This window comes from Mirounga angustirostris, unplaced genomic scaffold, assembly GCF_029215605.1.
Source record: "Mirounga angustirostris isolate CCGP_5_RB_7025 unplaced genomic scaffold, mMirAng1.0.hap1 SCAF_10, whole genome shotgun sequence".
NCBI lineage: Eukaryota > Metazoa > Chordata > Mammalia > Carnivora > Phocidae > Mirounga > Mirounga angustirostris.
Genome location: NW_026991718.1, coordinates 107,469,328 through 107,494,819, shown reverse-complemented (window position 1 = coordinate 107,494,819; position 25,492 = coordinate 107,469,328). Strand labels below are relative to the sequence as shown.

At 43.1% G+C, this 25,492-nt stretch overlaps 1 protein-coding gene and 1 long non-coding RNA gene across 3 annotated transcripts; one reads left to right on the top strand and one right to left on the bottom strand.

The window, feature by feature from the left end:
• The first annotated feature begins 9,568 nt into the window (after nucleotides 1-9,568).
• On the top strand, nucleotides 9,569-12,786 carry LOC123850574 (uncharacterized). 2 transcript variants are annotated; one of them, XR_006792378.3, is made up of 3 exons: nucleotides 9,569-10,209; nucleotides 10,300-10,536; nucleotides 11,113-12,786. It is a non-coding gene; the product is annotated as an uncharacterized LOC123850574 (long non-coding RNA). The 2 variants fall into 2 exon arrangements; XR_010405789.1 differs by having other exon boundaries at nucleotides 10,300-12,786.
• A 9,853-nt stretch (nucleotides 12,787-22,639) lies between these two features.
• LOC123851575 (caprin-1-like) lies at nucleotides 22,640-25,190 on the bottom strand. The gene is given in 2 exon segments (XM_045885423.3): nucleotides 22,640-25,010; nucleotides 25,013-25,190. Coding segments are annotated over 2 exon segments (2,127 nt in total). The 5' UTR covers nucleotides 25,110-25,190; the 3' UTR covers nucleotides 22,640-22,980.
• Between the last annotated feature and the right edge of the window lie 302 nt (nucleotides 25,191-25,492).

Genomic DNA, 25,492 nt, shown 5'->3' with positions numbered 1-25,492 from the left:
GGCAAGCCGCAGAGTGGGAAGAGATATGTGTAGATTTATGTCTGTCAAAGGACTCGTGTCCAGAATACATGAAGAACTTCTACAAACTGAGAAGAAAAAAGTTGGACACCCAAACAGAAAGGTGGACTAAGACTTGAACAGGCACTTCCGGAGGAGAGTGCCCAAGACAGCCAAAGCCAGGTGTTGTGTTGGGGGTTTCACCCATGTAGTTATGGACTAGCATCGATGTGAATACACTTTCCACATATATAATACATACACTCCCAGGTTTTTTGCTGAATGTGAGTCAAGATCAACGTGTCAGGTAGAAGCGCAAAGTTTGGCGGCAGATAAAGAATCAGCAGATCCTTATTCATGTGTTTAGTTATTTCTTTTGAGGTATCTCAGTAGAGAGAGGTGAACGCTTTTAAGGATGGCTAGTCGTGTTTTAATCCAAGGACAGACTGGGGCTGAGGGAGGAGCAAGGAAGCCAATGATTCCCTGGATGGATTAAGGAAGAGCTGGTTATTGGTTACAAAGGGAGATAACAGTTTAATTTAAATATCCATTTTTTTCAGTATGCCAGAAATTACCTTGTTTTTCTTTTCTTTTTTTTTTTAAGATTTTATTTATTTATTTGACAGAGAGAGAGAACAAGTAGGCAGAGAGGCAGGCAGAGGGAGAGGGAGAAGCAGGCTCCCCGCTGAGCAGAGAGCCCGATGCGGGGCTTGATCCCAGGACCCTGGGATCATGACCTGAGCCGAAGGCAGCAGCTTAACCGACTGAGTCACCCAGGCACCCCAAAATTACCTTGTTTTTCAACCACTGAAAATTATGATGAGACTATTTAGATGCAAACATACCAATGTGTGGGTGAGGGAGAGACAGAGCTTTTGAAACTTTCATAAATTTACAATAAAAAAGATTGAAGAGTATTGGCCTGAAAGTGTTCTAGAAGGCAGGGGTGGTGGTGGAGGAGGCCCCAGCAAGCTCCCCTGGGCTTCCGGACACTCAGGATCCCTGCAGAGGGCATGCAAGGAGCCTAGCACATGGTGGGTGCATCACAGATGTTTTTGACTGATGGACAAGGTCACTTTCCTCACTCACCACACAGTTTATCATAATGTCCAGTGTTTCTCACATGGGCTGATGACCCAGCTGTTCTCACTTGCTGACTCATCACACTAGTGGGCAGTTGTCGTTATAAATCTACCTTCTTTTTTCTTTTTTTTTTAAACTAAAGGAGTGACAGATGGGAAGGCCAAATGTTAGGAAGCACATAGTAAAAAACAACAACAAAAAAAACACCTGACAATGGAGAGCTTAATACATTTAGCGTTTAAATTGTTCTTTGAGGAAATGGCTTGGGGATGAAAGGGTAAGTCACTTAAGTTGCACTGTTTATGAATATAATCTTAATTTTTCCCATATGCGGTAAATTTCCTGTTATCTTGTCTAGGTCAAAATGGTGCATTTAGATCAATTAAACAGTTACTAAGTATTCTTAATATTGTCAACCAATTACTTTTCCTTTGGCAAATCAGAAGACAGTTCAGGACTCTGGATGCCTTGAGACCTTTCTTATGAATGCTAATTATCCTTGTCTTATATGTGTGAGAAAATGTTCAACCAGATAAACAGAACAGCAGAAAAATTCAGTTTTCTTGTGCTCAGAATGGAGACTGGAAAAGGCTGACAGACGTAACAGGAGGCACACAAACCATTGCATGAAGTATTTGCACCAAAATTCGGGAGCATTTTATAAGGTTTTGAATCTTAATGAATAAGATGGGCTTCTCTCTAGCTATCACTGTTCGGCTTTAATTTTCTCAAATAGTTCTCTTGGTATGAATAGCTTTGCATATTAGAGGAAACGAAGAAGTGGCAAATTAATAAAACAGTTTAATTTCCTATAATCAAAGAATCAGGAAGATTCTTGAATTTGGAAGAAACTTGATAAGTTAAAGAGAATGCTGGGCATAGTTATTCTTCCAAAATACAGCATTCATAGTTGACCCCAGTAGTTTGGTGGCTATGAATCAGTGGGACCCTTGTTCTGCATTAAATCCACATTATTATTACTCCCGGCTGATGCCTGGAATGTGGTGATGCAGACTATTCTCATTTTACTAGCAGGTTGGATTCCAAAATGTGCAGATTGGGTATCTGGAATTGAGAAGATGATCTGCCACGGAATCAATGTCCTAAGTGGAGGTTGGACAGCCAGGCCATAAGACATAAAATCCTTGAGTGCATTGTGCCCTGAGGTACAGCTAGTGACCCCACCCACCTTTTCACCTAATCATCGTTCAGGCTTCAACAATGCCTCCACGTGGTGTTGGACTCGAGGAGACCAGGGTTCAAATCCCAGCTCTGCCACACATCAGCTGTGTGTCTTTGGGAAAACTGACTTACCTTTCTGTGCCTCAGTTTGCTCTGCTGTGAAATGGGGACAATCATACCTTCCTGAGGTCACCAGACTCCAAGGTGTTCCCCAGTGATCCTCCCTCCTGGTTTTCATGCCCTTGTATATGCTCTTCCCACACAGAATAGGGGTGACCTGTGTAACCAATAGGGTATTGTGGAAATGACAGGATATGACTTCTGAGGCAAGATTATAAAACATATGGCAGTTGGCTCTCTCTTGGGTCTCTTGCTCTGGGGGAAGCCAGCTGTCATGTTTCGAGGACACTCAAACAGCCCCACACTCAAACAGTCCGTGGGGCAACACGTTGGTTCCAACAGCCAGCACTACCTTGCCAGGCATGCGAGTGAGGATCCTCCAACTCTTGTCAAACCTTCAGATGATGGTGGCCTCGTAAGAGACTGAGCCAGAGCCACCAGCCACATCATTCTCATATTTCTGACCCACAGAGACTGTGTGAGATAATAAATGTTTCCCGTGTGAAGCTGCTAAGTTTTGGGGTAATTTGTTATGCAGCCATAGATAGCTAATATATTATCTCATGGGTGAGATAAGGTAGGAATGGAGTGTCTGAGTAGAGAAAACACACAATAAATGGAGGCTGTTTATGTTATTATCCCATTGTTATGCCTAGATGCCTGGTGCCCTGATAGATTCCAGCACCAGAAATAGAACAACCGTCCTATTAGTCATCAGTCATGAGCACACGGACCACTGAAGATGGCAGGAGACTTTTTTTCTTCTTTCCGTTGGGTTTCCCTCTGATCCCACAGATTGGTGAGCCTCAGCTTGTGCTCACACTCCCTTCTGCCCCTGGCCTCCCTCCTCTACTCTTTACTACTCCCTGCCCTTCCTGTCCCGACTCCCATCAGGTGGCGCCCAGGTGTCAGGAAGGCAGAAATGGTCAGGTGGTTCCTGACTCCAGCCTAGTGGATCCTTGAGCCTTCACAGAAAGGTGTGTAACCCTGGTGTTCTGTTATGTTAAAGACCCATTCCCATCAGGGATGGGGGTCCATCTGAAGGACAGGTGTTAGCAACCCAGGCTGTCCCAATATTATATTAACATTATAATAATATTCACCTTTCCATGGCTATTCAACAGAGCATTTCCATCACACTCAAGGACCAATCTTATTTTTGCAGCGCCTTTTTTGGTGAAGAGTGGAAGGAGAGTTGGTTTCCTGATACCAGTTGCAATTTTTTGTGTAAACAGCCCTCAGTAACCCTGAACTGTGTACTATCTGAGTTCATTGATGGGTTGTTCCAGATGTTTTCTGGTGCTCCTGAGAAGTACTAACTCTCTGTCAGCACTGAGGCACTTGAGAAACACAAGTCAGACACCAAATTACCATCCAGAATTTGCATTCATGCAGATATATTAAATTAGAGCCAATTAGCAATTATGGTAAATTCTTCCATTGTTGTGAGGCTTAGTGGAAGAATTCAAGAGAATAGAATTCTTGAGAGTGCTTATTAATTCAAACAAACATTAGGCTGAAGATTTCACATGGGGAAAAAACTCAAGATGGAAATAATAAAAATACGATCAGGAGCTCATTTTCAAAGAGATCCAAAATAATTGAAATAATAACTAACATTTATCTTTAGGGCAGCACTTTTCCTATAAGCCTGTCCTCACTTACAGCCCTGTGAGGGACATCTCCATGTCACAGATGAAGGTGTTGAGCACAGAGTAACTTGCCAGAGGACACACAACTGGTAAGAAGCAGAACCAAGCCTCTGGTATCTTTTCCAAAATCCTGTGAAGCTTCCCCTGGGTGCCAAGTTTTGTTCTATGAAAGTGAAAGCATATAATTAATAAGAGAATGGATTATTAATAGATTTTAAAAAGTAAGTTCCTCACTCTTTTTTTATTGTAAAAGGATACATGACATGAAATTTGCCCTTTTAAAAAATTTTAAGTGTCTGACTTTTGATGTTATACTTCTTTATCTTCACAGCGTTCTAGAGCATCATTGGGCAACAGAAATACAACAGGAGTCACAGAGATGAGTCTAAATTTTCTAGTAACCACTTAAAAAAGCAAAAAAAAAAGGGGGGGTGCTTGGCTGGCTCAGTTAGTGGAGCATGCAACTCCTGATGTTGGAGTTTTGAGTTTGAGCCCCATGTAGGGCGTAGAGATTACTTAAAAATAAAAATCTAAAAAAAAGGAAAAATAAATGAAATTAATTTTGATGCTAGATTTTATTTAATTCAATATATCCCAAATCATTTCAACGTGTAGTCAATACAAAATTTATTACCATGATATTATACATTCTTTAGTTCTATACAAGTCTTTGAGATCCTGTGTGTATTTTTCACTTACTGCACGTTTTAATTTGGATCCTCAGTTTTCATTGGAAGCATTTAATCTGTGTTTAGATTTCATAAAACTTATAGTTGAAAGGTTGTCCCAAAGTTAAAGGTTTCTTTTTTCTTTAAGTTTTATTTATTTATTTGAGAGAGCGGGAGGGAGGGAGGGAGTGCATGAGCAGGGGATGGGGGCAGAGGGAGAGGGAGAGAGAAAATCTTAAGCAGGTTCCATGCTCAGCACAGAGCCTGACATGGGGCTCAATCCCATGACCCTGAGATCATGACCTGAGCCAAATCAAGAGTCAGATTCTTAACCAATTGAGCCACCCAAGCACCCCCAGAGTTAAAGGTTTATTTTTTTAATTTTATTTTATTATGTTATGTTAATCACCATACATTACATCATTAGTTTTTGATGTAGTGTTCCATGATTCATTTTTTGCCTGTAACACCCAGTGCTCCATTCAATACGCACCCTCCTTAATACCCATCACCAGGCTAACCCATCCCCCCACCTCCCTCCCCTCTAGAACCCTCAGTTTGTTTCTCAGAGTCCATAGTCTCTCATGGTTCGTCTCCCCCTCCAATTCCCCCCTTCATTTTTCCCATCCTACTATCTTTTTTTTTTTTTAACATATAATGTATTATTTGTTTCAGGGGTATAGGTCTGTGATTCATCAGTCTTACACAATTCACAGTGCTCACCATAGCACATACCCTCCCCAATATCTATCACTCAGCCACCCTATCCCTCCCACCCCCACCACTCCAGCAACCCTCAGTTTTAAGAATTCCTCATATCAGTGAGATCATATGATACTTGTCTTTCTCTGATTAACTTATTTCTCTTAGCCTAATACCCTCTAGTTCCATCCACATCGTTGCAAATGGCAAGATTTCAGGGGTTTTTTTATGGCTGCATAATATTCCATTGTATATCTACACCACATCTTCTTTATCCATTCATCTGTTGATGGACATCTTGGCTCTTTCCATAGTTTGGTTATTGTGGACATTGCTGCTATAAACATTGGGGTGCAGGTGCCCCTTTGGATCACTAAGGTTTCTTTTTAAAATTTTTTTATTTAAATTCAACTTAGTTAACATATACTGTATTATTAGCTTCAGGGGTAGAATTTAGTGATTCATCAGTTGCATATAACCCAGTGCTCATTACATCAAGTGCCCTCCTTAATGCCCATCACCAATTACCCCATCCCCTTACCCACCTCCCCTTCACAAAATTAAAGGTTTCTAATAACTGAATACAGTATCAGTTTTTAAATGTAAATGAACTTAAACAAGATTAAAATTTTAGTTCCTCATTGCACTAGCCACATTGCAAGGGTCCAAAAACCACAAGTGGCTAACAGCTACCATATTGGACAGCACAGATCTAGAACAGGGGCTCACAAACTTTTTCTGTGGACATATTTAGGGGAGCCTAATTAGGCTGTAGAGCCATATTAGGGTGTGGACATATTTGGGGAACCTACTACAGGTATGATTATAGTCTCATCATTTTTCTAATATAAAGACATTATTTTCTTAGGGCAGTTTTAGGTTTATCACAAAATTGAGAGGAAGATACAAAGATTTCCATACACCCCCTGCCCCCACACATGCACAGCCTCCCTCATCATCAGCATTCCCCCCACCCCAGAATGGCACTTTTTTTAAACCTAGGATCAACTTACATTGAGACATCATAATCTGGGGCATTGTTTCTGTCTTATAAAGAACATAGAGATGAAATTTTTAAATTCGAGAATCTCTGTTTTTTACTATGTCAGTTAAATCTGTCTACGTTTATCATGATGGTTGATATATGTAGACTTATTTCCACTAAACTGTTTGTGCTTTTTATTTATTCTTTTTCCCCAATAACTTCTTTTTTGTTCTTTTTTTCTGCAGTCTACTTGATCAAATTTTATTTACCCTCTTCCTGTTTTGAATTCTACTAAGTTAAGAGTTATTATTCTTTCTTATTCTTGTAGTAATAATCTTAATATTTTAAATGTTACCTGTTTTTTTACAACTAGCATTTTGGGAATGTGCACACACACACACTTTCAGAAATGTTGGTGTTTAGCATTTATTAACACGGCCGGAACTAAAAGATGAAGCTACCAAGGACATGGGACAGAAGCAGGTACCCCTCTTTATACAATGTATCACTGCATTGTATGCACTGAAAGTCTTATCCATCTGGCTCCGGACAGACTAGGGTATATGTGAAGGACAGCAGCTGTGCATCATGCTTGAATCTCATACTCCCACCCCCTCCCCCAACCCCCACCTCCAGCTCCAGAAGAGCTTCTAGTGTTAGCAGCAGGTAGTCAACAGATATTTGTGGATTACGTGTAGAGTGGATGGAAATCACGTGGTTTGGATATAAACTACCAGGAATGAATCATCAGATTCAACAAACAGGAGACTTCACATCCCTAGAAGTTATAGATTAAAAAAGAAATCTATAGATAATAAAAGAAATGATATCAGTTTATTATGGAAAAGTGAAGAAATACTGATAACTGAAAAGAGGAAAAGTAAAATTAGCCCACCCTGAGCTAACACTGTTAATATTTTTGTGTGCATATCTTTAAAGTCTTTTTTTCCTTCTGCTTATAGGTATATGGATGTAGGTTTTTAATGCTAGTTTCTTCTTCTCTTTTTTTTTTTTCACTCTAGCTGACATCCCTCTAGTTACATTTCTCATGGAACTCATATAATCTCATGATTACTTTCTAGGATAAATTCTTTAAAATAGGCACTGAGCCAGAGGGTTTGTGCCTTTCCAAGGCTTTTGATACATGCTACCAATTGCCTTTCGGAAAGGCGACACTGATTTGCTCTGTCGGGGTTCAGTGCTGTGAATGCAGTAACACTGGAGGGGCTCATTCCCCACCGATAATTGAGTCATCTGAGAAATGCTGGTGGGGGTAGAGGTGGGGAAGGTGAAACTGTTTTTCTTCCTCCCTCCTCTGTGCCAGGCACTCAGCCCACAGTGGTGGAGAGGAGACGGCTTGGAGAAATACTGAAAGGAAGAGGCAAACTAATCTGTCCTTAATGATTTCCATCTGATTAGGGGATTAAGATATACAGAAAACGAGAAGGGGCTGCCTTTGCAGATGGGCAGCACACCTGCATATCTGGGGGGCACAGCATTTCTCTTCTCGGTGCCAAAGCATAGCAAGGCTCAGACTCAGGTCTCCCGACCTTTCCATTTGCATCAGAGCAAGCGGGACACGGGAGATCAGGCAAAGGGGTCATGGAGGTGTGGAGGGCTCCACACTGATGGGGGAGGAGGGTAGACATGAGAGGCAAGGTGCCTCATTCCCACCCAGACCCTGGCTCCAGCCTGTTGTCCTTCCCAGGTTCTGCGACAGGATTTCCTTACTTGGCTTTGATTCTCATTGTCCTTTCCCAACATCGTGGATCGGAAGTTTTGTGCTCTTGAGGAGTCGTGAACATTCTACATGAATGGGACAGCAAGGGACGGCCGTGAGTAAGAATATTATACCTATCTTCTCCGCTCATGGGCATATCCCCCTCTGATCCACCAGACATCACTTACGAAGCCCAAGTTCAAAGATAAAGGGATTACAAGTGTCAAGACAGGAACAGCAGAGCATTAGGCTAAGCCTGGGGCCCTTCCGAGCACGCAGCCCTCAGGTGATTCAGATCCTGAGGCTGGTGCTGTTGGCGCTTAACTCTTCTCTCTACCTCTAGCCTCTGGCAACCACCGATCTGTTGTCCTGCCCTACGGTTTTGCCTTTTCAAGAATGTAATATAAAAAGAATCCCACAGTGTATAACTTGGTGAATCTGGCAGCTACCATGTAGCATGTGCATCCGAGGTTCCTCTCTGCCGGAGCGTGTCAGTCCTCCATCCTGCGGATGTACCAGGCTTTCTGTCTCCGCCCCAGCTGAGGGGCAACCTTAGTCTTAGGGCTGAGGGGCATTCCTGTTCTGTGAATTTTCAGATTAACCTGAATCTGTTTTTTATTTTTTTATTTTTTTTTTTTGAGGCAGATCCTGGATGCCACTGCCTGACCCACGCCCCATAGCCAGTTGCTTTGGTCAGAAGCCCTCTCTTCTCCTTTATGGTGTGGTGAGGAAAACAACATGCAAATGAAGTCAGCGGTGAACTCCAGGCTGAGGAAGGTTTGGGGAAGGCATGGGAGGGGTTTGTACTTCAGGAAAGGCCATACAACAAACAGGAAGAGTGTGCGTTATGTGTGAAGGGTTACCCTGAGCCAGCATGCTGAAGGGAATGCTGACTTCTTACTTTTCCAGTTGAATTTATTCCTTGAGCCTAAATCCCTAGCTCTGAATCGACTTGGTAGACTCTGGTCTACTCGAGCTCTGTGATTCAAAGAAAATTCTGGAAGTCAGGCAGGCAGAGCTGTCACTGCCCTGGTGCCCCGAGGCCGGGTTTGGAGTACGCCAGTGAGCTCCTGCCAGGCTGGACTGCAGGGCCTTGTGTCCAGGTGGAGGGTTGGACCGACCCAGAATGTAGATCATGAAAGAAGACTCAGGTAGCTGAGCCATGATGCTACGGCGGCCTAGGTGTAAAGATGCATCTGAGGCTTTCAATGCTGCCCTCAGCCCATCATGCTCAAGGCTGTTTTGGTGCACGGGCTCCCTCCTGCAAGCCCCAGGGCTCTCCACCTACTGGAGCGTGCTTGGCACCTGGGCAGGCTGGTCACAAGTGGTGGCAGTGAGTAAAATGACGGCCAAGTCCAGTGTGGTGTGTGTGTCTCTGTCTCCCAGAGGCCCCAGCAGGATTGAGCCCTGCATGCCCACAGTGGACACCTTCACACTCCAGGGGCTGGCCCCCTCCCCCCTCACCTCCTCACTTCCTCGGACCACCCCCTTAAAGAACCTTTTGCACTTGAACCTCAGGGCCTGCAGAAGAGGTCAAGCACCTTACATGGGGGTCCAGTGTATTGTGGTGTCAGAGGCTTCTTGGCCTAACCGGTGTGTCTCTGCTCAGATGGCATCCTGGACTCTCCTTCCCAACCGTACCTCACAGCACGGTGACGGCTTGTCCTGAGCACCAGCTAAGGTGAAACTTGCCTTTTCCTCTTCCTCTTCCTTTTGCTTTTTTTTTTTTTTCCTCCTAACATGAGTCAAGTTCCTGGCATAGGGCAGGGCCTCCACGGTCATTGCTTATTATTGGGGAGGGTGAAATGCTGATAGAGCCGCTGGGAATGCGTGCTCCGTATCTGAAGAGGCCCCCAGAGACGGTGGAAGAAACCACATTGAACTCGGTCATCTCGGGATGTACCCTGAATGTTTTGTGTCTTGGCTTTCCCCCCCCCTTGGCTGGGTTGTGGGGCTTTTCCTGAGCTGGGTAGGGAAGGGATAGAGCTGAGAGTGTGGGCGTCTGCCTAAGTCCTCTTGAGGTTATTGGAGAGGCTATTATTTGTCTTTTTTTCTCATCTTACTCCGTATCAACTTGGGGGAAGAAGAGGGCAGGACCCGGTAAGTCGAAGGCTCTGGTGTGGGGGGTCCGGTCCCCTTGGCTCTCCTTGGGGGCCACTCCCGGCTAATTTGTGACCTGTTTGGTGTCAGGTGTCCCACCTTCACCCCCCGAGGCCCCTCCGCCCTGTCCACCGGCTCCCCGCGCTGCCTGCGTTCCTGGCCGTGTCGTTCGGATCCTTCGGGCTCACTGCGGTGGCAGCTTGGCTTGGACTAGCGAGGGCTGTCTCCTCTCGGTCCTCGGTGGAAACTTACTTCTTAAGAGAACAAGCCGTAAACAGCAAGCAGGCTGGTGACCGGAGCGCTCTGTTCTAACAGTGCGGAGAACAGGTACCTCGCATCCCTCTCCCCCAGCCACGCAGCGAGGGGCGGGGCACGGGGAGGGGCCTGGAGGCCCGCATCTGGCTGCTGGCTTCCTCCAGGCCTCAGTCTCCCCGTCTGCAAAAGGGGTGAACAATAATAGCGTTCACCACACTGGAATTTTTTGTTCTACTTTTCTTGAAGAATAACATCCATAAGCACAGCCACTGTATGCGTGCAGTCGACAGATGTTTCCAAACTGAGCACGCTCAGGTAACCAGCATCCAGATGAAGAACCAGAACTTTCTTAAGACTCCTCATGGTCTCCTTCTCTGCAGAAGAGGGTTGTTTTGAGGATAGATGAGCTGATATTTGTAAAGTCCTCAGAAGAGTGCCTAGCACGGAGTAATCACTTTAATCACTATTTGTTAAAAAATAAATGAATTAGAAGGGAACTTCGGCTTTCTGAGGTTGCAGCTTCTTACTTTATTTTAGTGAAAGCACAGCTATCTTGCAAGTTCAGGCCCCCGCTCTCTCTCTCCTTAACGTGCAGCAGGCAGGATGAATTAAGACTCTTCAAAATAATCAATTATTTCCTTATCACAGAAGGCCAGATGGTGCATTATTCGGCAAACAGCTTCTGTGGAATGCCAACAATTTTGCTTTGATGAGAAAAGAAATATGCAATTAGGCTGCTGTCATCCTCAACAAAGAGCCAGATGTACGGCAGCCAGCCCTCCAGGAGGAGCCAACACAGCCTGGGCCCAGGTTAGGGGTCCGGGGGTGATGGGGGAAGGAGGTCTGGAAGGCACTTTGTCACCTGCACATGCCACGAGAGACACAAGGAAAACTGGCCTGAGGACAGTTCCCCTGGAATTGGCCAAAATGGCCTGAAGCAGGGTCGAAGAGTTAGTACATGCACAATTACCTCCACACAATGTTTTAAAACTTACAAGCAGAGGAAATGGTTATGCCATTATGGTGACGTGTTGTACTTTTATTCAACCTTGGAATACATCTGTGTTCCTTCCCTTGTCTTTGTTACACAAAGCCAATTAAAGAAAAAACATCAAAAAATCACATTGAACCATTTAGAAGGGGGAAAAATGATGGTTAATGACGTATTTTCTAGAACACATGAAATTCTGGGAAGGTCGTTAAGTATTCTCTTCTACCATCACCTGGGACCACTTATAGAGCTATAAAGACACAGGGAAGAAGGTGAAAGAGGATCTGGAGACATCTGATTGGGGGAGGGGGGACGAGAGGGCAGGAGGCAGCTCCTGGAGGTGTTGGCGTATCATGTGGCCCTGGAAGGTACTCTCACATTTTGCAGGGAGAGGCCTGGACAGTAAGAGCAGTAAGGGAAACAGCCAGGTACTGGTTTCTAAAAATTTATAACATTCTCTGGAGGGCAGAGAGACCTTTTTAAATCTTAGATCTTACTGATTTCTCTGGACAAGGGTAGCCAGCGATTTTTTTTTAATTAATAAGTAAATTTGCTTCTGAGTTGTAGGTCCATGTTCCATTTTCTGGAAATCAAGAGCTTTTTTTTTTTAAAAAAAAGATTTATTTATTTATTTGAGAGAGAGAGAAAGAGAGAGGGAGTACGAGTTGAGGGGGTGGGACAGAGGGAGAGAGAGAATCTCAAGCAGATTCCCCACTAAGCATGGAGCCCAATGTGGTGCTCCATCCCATGACCCATGAAATCATGACCTGAGTTGAAATCACGAGTTGGTCGCTTAACCGACTGAGCTACCCAGGCGCCCCAAGACCATTTTTATTAGGTTTAGACTCAGTCCTCTTTGGGCATGTCTCAGAGGCCAGAGCTGCTTCCATGGTGTAGAATGCCACCACCATCCCTGAGTGGGGCCTCTGTGTGTCTCTGTTGGAGGAATTTGGTATAGAGAAAGGTCCAAATGGGAAACCAACTGGGGATGTCATGGCTCTTCCAGCTCTTTCTTCTGTCCAGCCACAAAGAAGTTGGATGCAGTCCCCTTTACCTTAATTCAGGGTTTTTTAATCAAGAAGAAATGTAGGTGACTTGGGTGTGTGTGCATGAGGGAGAGAGAGAGAAAGAAGGAGGTAGAGAGAGTACTTCATTCAATGCCTATGAATGTCTGAACTCTAATAACTTGGGTGTGCAGATTCCATAGAAACAATCCATGTATGATGTCCCAAAATAATTTCATTAAAATCAGGGCCTTACACTGTGCATGAAACATCCGGATTTCAGATCCTGTGCAAATTGACTGTGGTTGCTGTGGGCAGGAGGAAAGTTTATGTCCTTCAGCTAGTTGAACTGAAGTCCAATTGGCTGGATTGGACAATTCACAGTTTCTACTGTAGTCCTATACTAACTCAGCAAAAAAAAAAAAAAAAAAATCAAACCATCAGGTTGTTAAATTTGTAAAAGTCTGCAAGGATTTTGTGAACTCTTTGCATTAGCCCACTAATTTTTCCAACTTTCTGATATGAGATGTTCAGTCTGGGTTAGAGTGTTTCTCTTACCTCTTAGGCATTAGGGCTCCCAAAGGTAGGTAGGTGAATATACTGTTTATAAGGATTTGTAAGGATATGAGGACGGGGGTAGATTATGAATTGGTGAATATGGGTTTCAAAGTCTGTCTACATTCCCGTCATCCTCCAGTGTTCTGTCCTAACAGAGGGAGCATGGCGTTCTGCTGAGGCACAATCATGCACAGCTTAGATGTGCCTGAGGCTTCCCCTAGGAAGAGTTATACAGCCAATGCAGGTCATCATCAGTGGTAAACTTGAGATGGCACTAAATTCTTTGATACTCCTCCCATTGCGAGGTGGCTGCTAATTCCCCTCTCCTTAATTCTGAGCAAGACTTAGTGATTGGTTTGTCCAAAAAATGTAGTGAGGGGAATATGCTGGAGCTCCTGAGACTAGGTAATAGGAAAACGTTTGGCTTCTGCCCAGACTTCTCAGAACGCCCACTCTTAGACCCAGATCCCATGTTGTAAGGAAGCTCAAGACCTGAAGAGAAGCCCATGTGGAAATAAACCAAAACCCCAGGATGCCAACTCTGGCTGAGCTCCCAGCTGACAGCTAGCGCCAACTTGCCAGCCAAGTGACGGAACCATTTTGAAAGTGGATACGCAACCCCAAAGGAGTTGCTCCAGGTGATGCTACATTAAGCAGAGATGAGCTGCACCCTCCAAGTCTTGTCCAAATTACATATTCATGAGCAAAATGACAGTTGTTGTTTTAAACTACTAAGTTGTTGCTGCTTTAAATACAGCAATAAACAACTGGAACACCATCCAACAAGTTCTGGTCTACAGTGTGTTGGAATTCAATTGCCATGATTGGTCTTTGGGGGCAAGAGGGTGCCTGGGACTTAGGATTCATCTCCATGAAGCTGGGACTCACCGGCTTCTTAGTTTTGCTTAACTCCACAGAAAGCAGACTCACCTTGTCAAGCAGCTGGGACATGTTGAAGGTGAGTGGGTTAAGCATCATCTTCCTCTTTTGGATTAGGAGAGAGATGTTGGGGTTTCTGTCTCACTCAGCCTTCTTGGAGAGTACATAGCTGTTGAGCAGTCCCTCCTGGGGTGGAAGGTTCGTCTTATCTGTGATCTTGTGTGAGATTCCATTCAGAGCTTCCTGTAGGAGCCATTGTTGAAGGGCTCCTCCTCTGCTCTTGCCAGCTTGTTCTCCATTCTCTGGGCAGGGTGCGCTACTTCTCCACCCTCATGCCTGCTAGGAGTCCTTTAGAATCAGACATCTGTTTCCACACTGGGTAAAGTGTCTGGCTGGCCACGATTTTTCTCTGCTTTTCCTTGCTGGAGTCCTGGGGGAAACGAAATGCATTGTCTAGAAGATGCCTCTTGGAAGCTCTGGGCATCACTCGTTGTCCAGGGCAGAATCTATAACCTTTATATCTACATTCAGAGGATTCTTTTTTAGGATATCATCATCATCACTGAATTGAGTGTGACTAATTCTATTCCACCTGAGCGTGAGTTCTGAACTCCGCAGAGTGGGACCTAGTTGAGTTTGGGTTGTGTGTGCGGCGGGGGGTGGGGTGGGGTGGTGCAGGGCTGGGGAATGAAGTCCTCCTGCACAGGGCTCTGGCTGGGGTGGCCTGGGGAGTTACTGGGGGTGGAAGGTGTCACATTCTCCCCTCCTTTTCTGAGTGTCCATTCACTGTACTTTTGCATGATGTGATGGAGTTCTGGGGTTCATTTCTGCAGAAGGTCACAGGAACGCCTGACACAATGGGACATGACCACTCTGTCACCCCTCAGTAGAGGGGGTAAACCAACAGAGTTAAAATAAAATGCATGCCCTTCACCCTAGAAATTCCACTCCTAAGATAATTTTAATGATTATCTGCTGTGCTTTTTTAGTGGAAAATATTTAAAATATCATGAATACACATTAATAGGTGATTGATTTAATACATGGAAATTCATTCTTTCCAGGGAGTGTCATGTTGCTTTTAAACATATGTATCAGTTGATAAAACAATGTAAGAGTACATGACACATACATGCTCAATAGCCAGTGGTTTTTGTTGCTATAAAGAGAGAAAAATAAAGATGCAAGTAGATAGCTGTGTAATACATATATTATATAGCATATGTACATATATATGTATGTATGATTACACTGTATCTGTAAAAAAACATTTAAAAGTCCTTATTTGTGTGCACACATACATGTATATGATTAAGTGAGCATAGAGAAAATTGTGGAAGGGTACAAATCAGGGAATGGGAGCTAAGGGGGGAGAAAGACTAAAAACAAAGAAAAGTTTCCAGAATGAAACAACTTGTATACTACAATCCCACCTTTCAAAGTTCGTTTGTGTGTATACCCAGAGGGAGAGAGATGAAAAATTGTTATCAAAATACAAGTGGTGGTTACCTTCAGGTAGTGAGTCTTGGAATTCTTCTTTTCCTAAATTGTTCCTCTTTTCACCACTTTTTGCGTTTTTAAAACAATGAACATGTGTTATTTATATAACTGGAAAATGAAGGCCATTTTCAATTTTGAAGAAACAATATGACTAGCAAAACTTTTTCTCGTATCCTTCAATAATTAAGAAGGAACATATGAAGAAGGAGAAGAGGAGGAGGAAGAAGAAGGAGGAGGAGAAGAAGCAGCAGAAGGAACAGAAGGAGAAAATGATAAATGACTAACATTTACCATCAGACCCTTACCACGCATCTGACACTGTTTCAAATCTTTGCATATGAACTTACTCTCTCTTGACAACTTTGTGTGGGGGGAAAATGCTATTATTGTCCCTATTTTACAGATGAAGAAACTGAGGCACTGAGTAATTTCATAAGCTGCTGAAGGATACACACCTAGTAGGTGCCAAGGCTGGGATTCCATCTGCAAGAACTCATTCCATATGCTCTTCTTCTCAAACTTAAGAAATACTGCTGGGCTGTTAGAAGTGATGGACTTTACACCTGTAAGTGTTCATAAAGGCTTCAGATTCTAAAGCTGCTTTAGGTACTCCGAGTTTATAGGTACTCATCTTAAACTGGAAATTTGCACCCTTTGACCAACATCTCCCTACTCCCCCCACCCCACCCCTCCCATTCTACTCTGTTTCTATGAGCTTGGCTTTTTTTTAGATTTCACATATAAAGAGATCATACAGTATTTGTCTTTCTCTATCTGACTTACTTCACTTAGCATCCTGCCCTCAAGGTTCATCCATGTTGTCCTAAATTGCAAGATTTCCTTCTTTTTTATGGCTGAACAATATTCCCCATTATATATATAGTATTTTATGGTTTTATTGATGGCTGAATAATATTTCGTTGTGTGTGTATGTTATATATCCATCCATCTTCTGATGGACACTTAGGTTACTTCCATATTATGGAACCGTGAAGAATGTTGCAGTGAACATGGTGGTGCAGATATCTCTTCCTGACAGTGATTTCCTTTTCTTCAGATATATTCCCAGAAGCAGTATTGTTGGATCACATGGTTCTATTTTTAATTTTTTGAGGAATTTCTACATTGTTTTCCACATTGTGGCTGTACCAATTTGTGTACAAGAATTCCTACCAAGAGTGCACAAGGGTTCCCTTTTCTTCACATGCTCACCCAACACTTATCTTTTGTCTTTTTGGTAACAGCCATTCTAACTGGTATGAGGTGATATCTCATTGTGGTTTTGATTTGCATTTCCCTGGTGATTAGTGGTATGGAGCGTCTTTTCATGTACCCGTTAGTCATTTGTATGTCTTCTTTGTAAAAAGGTTTATTCAGGTCCTCTGCCCATTTTTAAAATTGAATTAGTTTTTTATTTGTTAGTTTGTTTTGCTGTGGAGTTGTTGGACCTCTTTATTTCTTTTTTTTTAAAGATTTTATTTATTTATTTGACAGAGAGAGAGAGCATAAGCAGGGGGAGGGGCAGAGGGAGAGGGAGAAGCAGGCTCCCAGCTGAGCAGGGAGCCCCATGTGGAACTCGATCCCAAGACCCTGGGATCATGACCTGAACCGAAGGCAGACGCTTAACCAGCTGAGCCACCCAGGTGCCCGTGGACCTCTTTGTTTCCAATGCTGTATCACAAAGAAAAAATGCTGGATTTTTAAAAGAGAAACAACTGACTAGAAAGCACAGAAAAGGAGATGATAGAAATATTCTAAGTCTTGGTCTGGGTGGTAGTGATAGAGGTGCAACTTATAGGTCCAATGTCACTGAGCTGTATGCGTAAGATGTATACCCTTTTCTGCATATAAATTATACCTCAAAAAATACAGTTAACAACAGGTATATGAGATACACTAGTTGGGGAGACTGTCATGTCCTCAAATATCTTCAAAACAAGATGTGAGTAGAACCATGGAGGTAGTGTGGACTGTCACACATGGGAGGGGTCCAATCTGTTCCCATAAGATTGTTACCATGATCTGCATTTCTTAGCCAACCATCCCAGTAACCTGAAACCATTTTGCTTCATCTTGGATGGCTGGTGGGTAGATGCACCTTCCTTTACCCAGTCCTCCTACCCTGAAGAAGTGGGATTTTGCAGGTAAAACGCATACACAAAGGGCATGGGAATAGATGCTGAGAAGAACAAAAGAAACCGAAAACACAGTTCTGCCGAGTAATGCACTATCAGAACAAATACAGAACTGTTTAAGTCATATTAGGTATAATCAGAGCCCAGAACAAGTAGTTGGGTTAATACATAGCCATTTCTTTGGCTTTGGGGGCTCAACATTCTGAACAGGTGCCTGGGTATCAAGCTTGCATCACCCGGGAAGCCTCCAATATTTTCAAATATTAACTAATATTCTTAATAATCCCTTTCTCATGGCCACTCAACCCCCTCAGACCCATGCCTGGGCTCTTGGAGCTATTTCTCACCATAACTGAATAGGGTTTAGAGCAGCTCCTGGGGTGACTTCTTATTTTGAAAGCATTGTTAGCCTTCTAACACCAGCTTGCTGGGCTTTTCGATTTGGTACCTGTACCTGGTGTTAATCTTCCTCTGTTTACATGGAATTGGGGTGTTTTCTCCCCATGTCATTGATCTCCAATATTTTTTATTTGGGGAAGTTATTTTCACTGTCAACCTTCACTAAGTGCCAATAAGATGGCAAAAGCAGAAGGCTTTTGAAAAAATCTAATAGTAAGAAATCAGTCAGACTCTTTCCATTCAACTATGTTCTTTTTGTATGTGGATATAGCTTTATTTTATTCTTTTCAAGCCTTGTTATGGCACAGAATAAGCATTAGAACTCAGCCCTCCATGGTGGCTGCTCTTTGCCCTGCATGACGAAGGGAAGAAAGCTCTGAGCCATTCAAGATGGGAGAGGGGGCAAGCAATGGAACAATATTTACAAGCTGGTCATTTAATGTGGCTTTGGCAAAACAACTTTCAAGAGTACCCAACCTCCTTCATTTCCCCCACCCATGTTTTTAGGGCATTTTGTAATATACTGGTTTTAGCCCATTTAGTTCAAGTGGTTAACTAGGGATGCTGGTGAGGTCAAGATCATATGGTTATTATTCAATATTGTCCAATATCGACCAGTGGAGAGGCAAATTTATGCAATGGTAGAAGCCTGGGTTCTAGAACCAGACAGATCTACTATGACCCTGGATTGGCTAATTAACCTCTCTGAGTCAGTTATAATGAGCAAAAATGAATAATATTATCTAGTTTTCAGGGTTGTTAAAGAGAATTAAATGAGATGAGGTATATACATGTCTGTCCTATATTAGTTGCTTACCAAATAGATATGCTTTTATCAGCTTGTCTCAAAAAAAAAATGTTTCCAAAACTGCAGACAACATCTTACCTCTTTCTGGCCAATTGTCTTAACAAAGGTTGAATCTCTAGCACCAAGGGAGTCCTGGGTACATAATATGATTTCAATGAACATTTAAATAAATGAAATGTGCATCAATTACCTATAAGGATATTTCTATTTGTGGCATGTTCTGTGTTCAGCAGAGAAACTCCCTTACTTCTCTTCTTCAGGCAATGGTATATCTGAATAGGTGTAAAGTGGGTTCTGGAGGGGAAGAGGGAAAACTGTGTTCTCATGAGAAGAAAAGGTGGGGACCAGGCCCACCAGATGATCCCAGTCACTCAACACATGTAGGGACATTCTGTCGTATCTATCCTGGGCTTCTGGAATAAGGGCATGCCACTCTACTGGGCTGCCTGGCCTCCCTACCCTTTCTGTGTCCAGACATGGGATGTGACCTTCCCTCCTCTCTTTCCAGATATACTGTGGAGCTCTTCCCAACTTGATGCCTGCTTTGCCCTAGTTTTCCACCATCTTGGCCCCAATTTTCACTTCTCTGCAAGACGGATCCTTAGAACTGATGCTTTCTTCAAACTGTATCTATCAGGGAAAGAGAAAAAATACTGGAAATAGAGTCCATATTGAACACACAGAGACAACAGGGACAAAAGAAAGGGAAGGTTTAGATAAAAGTGGGGTGGGGAGAGACAGAGGCATCACTGAGTGAAACCATGTTTACGATCACGTCCCAAAACAACAGAAGAGGGAGCTTGAGAGTTGTGAATTCATAAAAGTTGTCCTGGCCCATCTTTTCATCCTAAGGATATGAACGACTTAATCACTCTTGAAGATGAGCCACAGAAAAAGTTTAGTTTGATTCCTATGCAAAATTATTATAAAGAAGAGAATGTAGAACCGAATAACATTTTTATAAACAATAAAGGCAGCAAGAAAGACATGCTCACAAAGATGATAAAGACTAGAACCACATTTTTTTATAATTATAATTTTTTAAGTTTATTTATCTTTAAGTAATCGCTACACCCAACATGGAGCTCAAACTCACAGCCCCAAGATCAAGAGTTGCATGCTCTTCTGACTTAGACAGCCAGGCGCCCCTGTAACCACATTAAAACAAGCTAACAGAAATCAAGGAAGTGATAAAAAGCAATAAAAGCATGAACCAAAGTTAGAAAAATTAAGAAAACAAATGACATAACAAAAGGAAGTTTTGAAAAGAAAGGAACAAACACAGTATGAATTAAATATAGGAAAAAATATTTCAGAAGTTTGAAGATAAAATTAGAAGGAACTCAAAAGTAAAATATTACCATAAATAATGGTTTAAGAGAAAATTTGCAAAAGAGGAAAATCCTTAGAATAAATAAATGCAGGGGCACCAGGGTGGCTCAGTCGGTGAAGCATCTACCTTCAGCTCAGGTCATGATCTCAGGGTCCTGGGACTGAGCCCTGCGTTGGGCTCCCTGCTCAACAGGGAGCCTGCTTCTCCCTCTCCCTCTGCTGCTCCCCCTGCTTGTGCTCTATCTCTCAAATAAATAAATAATATCTTTAAAAAAACAAAATAAATAAATGCAAAAAGAGAGAAACATGATTTGAGAAAGTAGATATAAAAAACAAGAAAAATGATCCAACATATATACAATAGGAAGCCACAATGCAAAAAGCCAACACAACGAAGGAGACGGATACTACAACTATAACTCAAGAAAATTTTTCTGAAATAAAAAGACACAAAACTACATATTGAGTGGACACATCATGTATATGGGAAAATCAACACATACAACTGAGGGGAAAAAAGCTTGGATAGCCAGGCAAAAAGATCAAGTCACTTATAAAGGAAAGAAAATCAGATTGCCATTAGATTTTTGATGTAATACTTTATGTCTGAAAACAATGAAATAATATCATTAAGACATTCAAGGAACATAAAAATATGAGCCAAAATTTTTTTTTAAAGTCAAGAACTTCTTTTATTTTTTTATTATTTTTTAAAGATTTTATTTATTTATTTGAGAGAGAGAATAAGATAGAGAGAGCATGAGAGTGGGGAGGGTCAGAGGGAGAAGCAGACTCCCTGCTGAGCAGGGAGCCCGATGCGGGACTCGATCCCGGGACTCCAGGATCATGACCTGAGCCGAAGGCAGTCGCTTAACCAACTGAGCCACCCAGGTGCCCAAGAACTTCTTTTATTTTAAAATAAACATTGAAGATATACCCCCCCTTCCCCACCACCCTACAAAAAACTTTTGAATGTGGAATGTTCAACAGCCTATCCATTTTAGTAGGTTACAAAACCAGCAAAAACTCCAGTTGTCTAATAATGAATGTTTGAGAATAGTTTTGTGTCTTGTTTTTTGTTTTTCTTTAGTAGCTGAGCACCTACTGGAAAAATTCCTTAGCTAAAGGCTAATAAAACAAAATTCAGTTTCTGCACAGAAAATACCATTCACTTAGTATTAGTAGCCTTTGCTGAATAGATGGGATTAATTCTCCATGATGTCAAAGTGGGATATGACAAGCAGCATTAAGTTCATAGGCACACAGACAGAACAAGTGCTCAAACTGCTAGCACAAATTCCAACAGTACATAAATTACTAAACTGTCATCTCCATCCAACTTGTGACTCTCCCTATGCATCTAAGTGAAGGAATCACCACTTCGAATATAAACGCCTCCATGAGAAAAAGATAATTCAGTTAGCGTTAGACAAAAGATAAACGCAACTGCTACAGAAATAGCTGCTGGAGATAACCATAAATTTGAAACACTAACAATGCATGGGGTGAACCACATAAGCTGCTAGCTGTTGAACACCAGTGTTTCAAGATACAACTTTTATAAACATGTTTTATTTGTTCTGCTTATACCATCAGAACTGAAACTACTGTCTGTCATTTCCCTAAAATAGGGAAATCAATCTAAAACACATACTGGTGCTTTGCAAAAGATAGCAATTTAAAAGGGTGGTAGCAGCAGGCATTTGATATTTTTCTTTTAAAAACCTTCAGGCTGTGGGGCGCCTGGGTGGCTCAGTTGGTTGGGCGACTGCCTTCGGCTCAGGTCATGATCCTGGAGTCCCGGGATCGAGTCCCGCATCGGGCTCCCTGCTCGGCAGGGAGTCTGCTTCTCCCTCTGACCCTCCCCCCTCTCATGTGCTCTCTCTCTCATTCTCTCTCTCTCAAATAAATAAAAATCTTTAAAAAACAACAACAACAAAAAACAAACAAACAAACAAAAAAACCCTTCAGGCTGCAGGAAAAACATGTGACCAAGGGTGTTATGATTATCCATTAGATATTTTCATCAGTACCTGTGCCAATTTAGGTGACAATACAGCAAGATCCAAGGATTAGTGACAGACAATGTACATTATAAGGAATGATAGATAGTGCCAATCCTTACAAAAGTCATTGTCGAAGAAACTGTTAAGTGTTCAAAAAGGTATCTAAATACTTCACATTAGGTACAGAAGCGGCCATCCAGATTACATCCCATATTTGTTGCATATTTTTCCAAAAAGTGCCAATCAAAGCCTATTTTGCATTTTGGCTTTGTCTTATACAGTATCAGCTGTTAAAAAGCAATTTACATGTGCTTTTAACCACAGTCGTTTGGCCAGAGGATGAATAGTGCTGTGTCAAAGCCGGTAGCCAGCCTTTTGTATTAAGGGCCCATACAGAATTTGGTATGCATCTAACGTTCAGTGCTCCAATTTAACTGGAAAAGCTGTGAAATGCAGTTGTTCTGCCAAACCACACTCCACTCCTTCTCAAAAGGAAAATATTTTAGTTTTGTCCATTACCATCGAATAACTCTAGGGCTGATTTGTAGATTTTATCCAATGTCAAAGTCAATCTTGCTTTTTCCAAGCCACTTCAGATAACTACGGAGAGATCACCCTGTAAAGTGTATTATGTTTTACTCCTAAGCAAGGGTGAGGAATCTCAGTATCATGTGCAAGGCTCAAGATGACGCTTAGGACAGAACATGCAGAATAAAAATAGTTGCCTTCCATATCCAGGTAATATAAAGCTGACAATTGTAGTCCTGTCTTTATGGGATGAAAAGAGTCCCTTTACAATAAGTTTCCTGAAAGGGAGAACAAATAGATAATAACTCTTCTGGTAACATATTATGGTACACTGGCCAGTGTGTTTTGGCGTTTAAACATAATCCTGTGAATCAGATTAATTCACTTGCTGAGTGTTCATTTGCGGCATCCCTCTGTTGGGTCTTGGGGGCCCTCCACGACCTCGTGGGGCTCCCCGTGGTCCACTCTGCCCAGAGCCTCGCTTGAAATTCTGCTGATATCCATCCCGCTGATAGCCAGAGTAGTCCCGGGGAGCCCTGAACTGAGACTGTGTATAACCACTGTTTGGAGTGTTAGAGAATGAAGGGCGGTAACCATCATATCCTCCTCTGAATCCATTGGCAGGGCCCCTGTATCCATTCATCAAACCTCTAGCACCACGGGAACCACCACGAGACACACCACGACTGTTATAATAGGGCTGACTGCTACGTGGAAATCCAGTGTTCTGCTGGGGAGGCTGCTGGTGGTTACCAGTCACTTGATGGGGCTGGTCCTGGGAACCATGGTAGGTGCCAACCACTGTTTGAAGCTGTTCTTGCTGAAGGTCTGTTTGTTCTGCTTGGTGAGGCTGACTAGAAAAGCTCTGGTTATAACTGGCCTGGTACTGATTTTGCTGTTTCAAAGTTTCTGGTTCATTAACAGGAGGAACTGGGGCATTCATACTGAACACCGTTTGCATGGATTGGAATGGAGCTGCATTTACATTGATTCCACTACTATGTAATGGTTTGCTTGTCCCAGCCTGGAACACCTGAGGCTGAGAAGCAGCCGGAAGGGATGATGATGCTGTAGTCTGGTCTGTATTTAAAGAGATTGTTGCCTGAATCTGGTCAACTGGTTCCTTTTGTGGTCACTGCTCTGTAGCATGAGAAGGCTGGTACAAGGGTTGAGATGCTGTATACCCCTCACTTGTGGATGAAACCAAAGGAACCTGTGTAGCTTCTGGTTGTACAGGAACTTGATTAGGTTGAGCAAGTCTAGATTCAGAATGAACCGGAGGGCAAACCAGCTGAGGCATGTCCATGTTTTGTGTCGGATTCATAGGCTGTGCAGATACAGTGGCAGGATCAAGTGTCTGGTTTTCAAAATCCAGCATTGAATCCTGTATGAAATTATAGGGTCCCTGCATTTGCGCCATAAGGTCCTGGACTCGCTGTCTTCTCACAAGGGGATCTGCCTGAGCCACTGGAGTCAAAGAGTGGGGCTCTGGTACTGAAGGAGATGCAGCCTGAGGTTGCTGCTGGAGTGAATTTACCACCTCAACTGTTTCAACTGTCCACTCATCTACCTGCTCCTTTTCACCACTGCTGAACTGTGTTTCTGCCATAAATTGTCTATTTACATACTCTGTTGATTCAACTTCACTTTGTTCGGTGTATTCTTCTGCTGGCTCAGGTTCAGCTTCAGCTACCTGGTCTTCAACTGTAGGTGCTGAGGCTGCCTCTTCTTCCTCACATAGCCCATTCTGGTGGTTGTGAGTGCTGTCAAAGTAGTTTGACTGGAAAACACACTCAACAATTTCCTTTAGAGCTTTATAGGTTGTTCCACATACAGCTTTTTCCTTTCCTTCCAGTAAGTCCCATAGGTGAATGGAAGCATGTTCATACTGCTCATTCAACCTCAAGCTCATGTCCCGTTCAGGGTCTGCTAATTCGTAGAATTCATCCAACAATGACAATTCCTCTTCAGACAATATTGGCACTCCATTCAAACCTTGCTTCAGATCAGTTCTCACCTCATCATCTCCCAGTTTGTCCAAAACATACTGGAGCTCAAGTACAGTTTTTAAACGTCTTTGTTCTGCTTCTTCTCTCATAAGCTGCTCCCGGCGCGCTGTCTTCTTTATTGTTTTCTGAATATCTTGACTTAATGCCATGAAACTCCTCTGTAATTCTTTTGCAAACTCCAAATTATTTGTGACTTCCTGGTACTTAGATACGGCATCCAGCTGATCTTGATTAAGCCTTTCCCCTTTGTTCATTCGTTCCTGGTAATCATCAAGCTTGCCCTTTTTCTTCTCCAGGTTCCAAAGTTTCTGGTCGATCACCCCGAGGATCTGCTTCATGGCCTCGGTCTGGACAGCGCCGGTGCCGGTTGCGGGGTCCTGGGAAGCCGGCGCAGCTGCCCGGCCCCCGCCGCCGCCTCACTCCCGGAGGAACCCGACGGGGGTGGCGGTCCGGACGACTTGCTGCCGCTTCCGCTGTGGCTGGTGGCCGAGGGCATCTTTAGACCGGGAGAAGAAAGAAAAAGCGGGAGGAAGGAGGACAAGAGCGGCGAGTCAGGCGGCGGAAGGGGAGAGTCGCGGGACAAAACGCGCAGCGAGCGGGAGCCTGCGCGAGCGGGTGGCATGAGCCAAAATTTTATATTCAGCCAAAATCCCTGCTGAATGCAGAGCCCAGCACAAGGTTGGATCTCACAACTGATGAGATCATGACCTGAGCTGAAACCAAGAGTCGGACGCTTAACCCACTGAGCCACCCAGGCACCCCCAAAAAGCATTTTCAAAAAGAAGAGTCTTTTTTTTTTTTTTTAAAGATTTTATTTATTTATTTGACAGAGAGAGACACACAGAGAGAGGGAACACAAGCAGAGGGAGTGGGAGAGGG